Below are 1,478 nucleotides of genomic sequence, written 5' to 3'. Positions count from 1 at the left end.
CCCACACCTGTCCCTGCCCTGCCATCCCCGTTAGCCATTAACCCAGAATGCGGGGATGCAGCCCTGCTCTCTGCCCCCGCAGCAGCCAGGACCCCGGGTACGGGGCTCTCGCTCTCACCTGGCTGTAGGGGTTGGGTTTGCTGTTGGGGGGTGCGTAGCGCCCGTGGCTCTGGTACTGGAGGTATTCAGCCATGGGGTGGTAGGAATCTTTCTGGCTGAGCAGGTCCAGCTTCCCTTGGCTTTTCCGGCGGCACGTGCAGGTGCTCTTGGGGAGAGAGAAGGGGTTGGGGCCTGGCCAGTGTGGGGACAGGGACAGGGCACCAACCAGCAGAATGCAGGTGAGGACTGGGATGGGGATGGGGTCTCACCATCAGGAGGAGACAGGTGAACATGCTGAACAGCAGCAGGATGCTGACCAGGACCAACAGAGCAATGGCCCAGTCCGGGACCACGGGTGCTGGAGCCGGGGACATCACCTCTGTGGAGCCTGCAAGGAACAGAGCTGGGACAGAACCCTGAGAGACCCCTGGGACAGGACAGCAGGGGCGGAGCCCTCCTGTGTGGGATCTGCTTGCTCTTCCCACAGGCACCAGGAATGTGCATTGGCTCCGCCTGCTGCAAGCCCCAAGTCCATCACAGCACCAAGTAGGGCCCCTTGCCTCAGCCAGGACAGGGCAATGTTTATAGAGCCATCCCAGCTTCCCCCAGGCTCCATTCGCCCTCCCTCCCCAGCCTGGAGCCTCCTCTCACTCTGGATGCTGTCCAGCTGCAGGCCCATGATGAAGCCATTCTGGTCCAGGCTCTTCCTCAGGCGCTGCTCAGCGGCATCGGGAGTGACGGCATCGCTTCCATTCCCAAACACGAGGGTGGACTGGACCTCCACCGAGCCTTGGCTGCACGGGAGGAGGCATCAGCACCTGGATTGTCCCCCGAGGGGCTACATACTGGGGGGATACACTGTGATACACCAGCCCTGCTGGCGCTGTGCTGCTCACCTGTACCGCAGCTCGCTGCACCCGGTGTAGGTCTGCGTGCCCATGCAGCCCGCGCAGCCAAAGACGTGTTCGAACTGGAAGGAAGCATTGAGGTCATGGCCACCTCCCCACCCCCCTTTCCTGTCCCCACGCAGAACTGGCCGGGCGGCTGGAGCTGCTGGCAGAACAGATGCTCGGGGCGCTTCCATGGAAAGCCCCAAGGGGAGGTGGCTCCTTCCCAGCACGGCCCAGGGGCAGGACTGGGACTCACCATGGTCAGGACAGTGCGGCTCAGGCTCCTGTAGTCCTCGGATGCTGGGTCATGCAGGCTCTCGTTGAAGCTCTTGTTGATGATGCGGAAGGACAGCGGGACACGGAGGAGCAGCTGGACGGCAGCAGGCAGCTGGCCTGTGGTTTTGCTGGGGTTGGGAACGCTCCTGGTGGGGGTCTGCCTGGGAGCCGTGCCACCCTCAGACGTTATTCTGGTGGGCAAGATCTGAGCAC

At 63.2% G+C, this 1,478-nt stretch overlaps 1 protein-coding gene across 1 annotated transcript in view; it reads right to left on the bottom strand.

Moving 5' to 3' along the window:
• Positions 1-1,472, bottom strand: part of MUC1 (mucin 1, cell surface associated) — an 18,735-nt gene extending 17,263 nt beyond the window's left edge. The window contains exons 1-5 of the mRNA XM_017727896.1: positions 1,246-1,472; positions 996-1,069; positions 751-893; positions 369-487; positions 111-265 (exon numbers count right to left, since the gene is read on the bottom strand). Coding sequence (XP_017583385.1) covers positions 111-265; positions 369-487; positions 751-893; positions 996-1,069; positions 1,246-1,248 — 494 coding nt within the window. The 5' untranslated portion in view covers positions 1,249-1,472. The remainder of the gene's footprint in view (positions 1-110; positions 266-368; positions 488-750; positions 894-995; positions 1,070-1,245) is intronic.
• Positions 1,473-1,478: the final 6 nt, after the last annotated feature.

Source organism: Corvus brachyrhynchos, unplaced genomic scaffold (assembly GCF_000691975.1).
Source record: "Corvus brachyrhynchos isolate BGI_N302 unplaced genomic scaffold, ASM69197v1 scaffold122, whole genome shotgun sequence".
Taxonomy (NCBI): domain Eukaryota; kingdom Metazoa; phylum Chordata; class Aves; order Passeriformes; family Corvidae; genus Corvus; species Corvus brachyrhynchos.
Note: the sequence above shows the minus strand (reverse complement) of the source record. Positions and strands in the feature narration are given on the sequence as shown.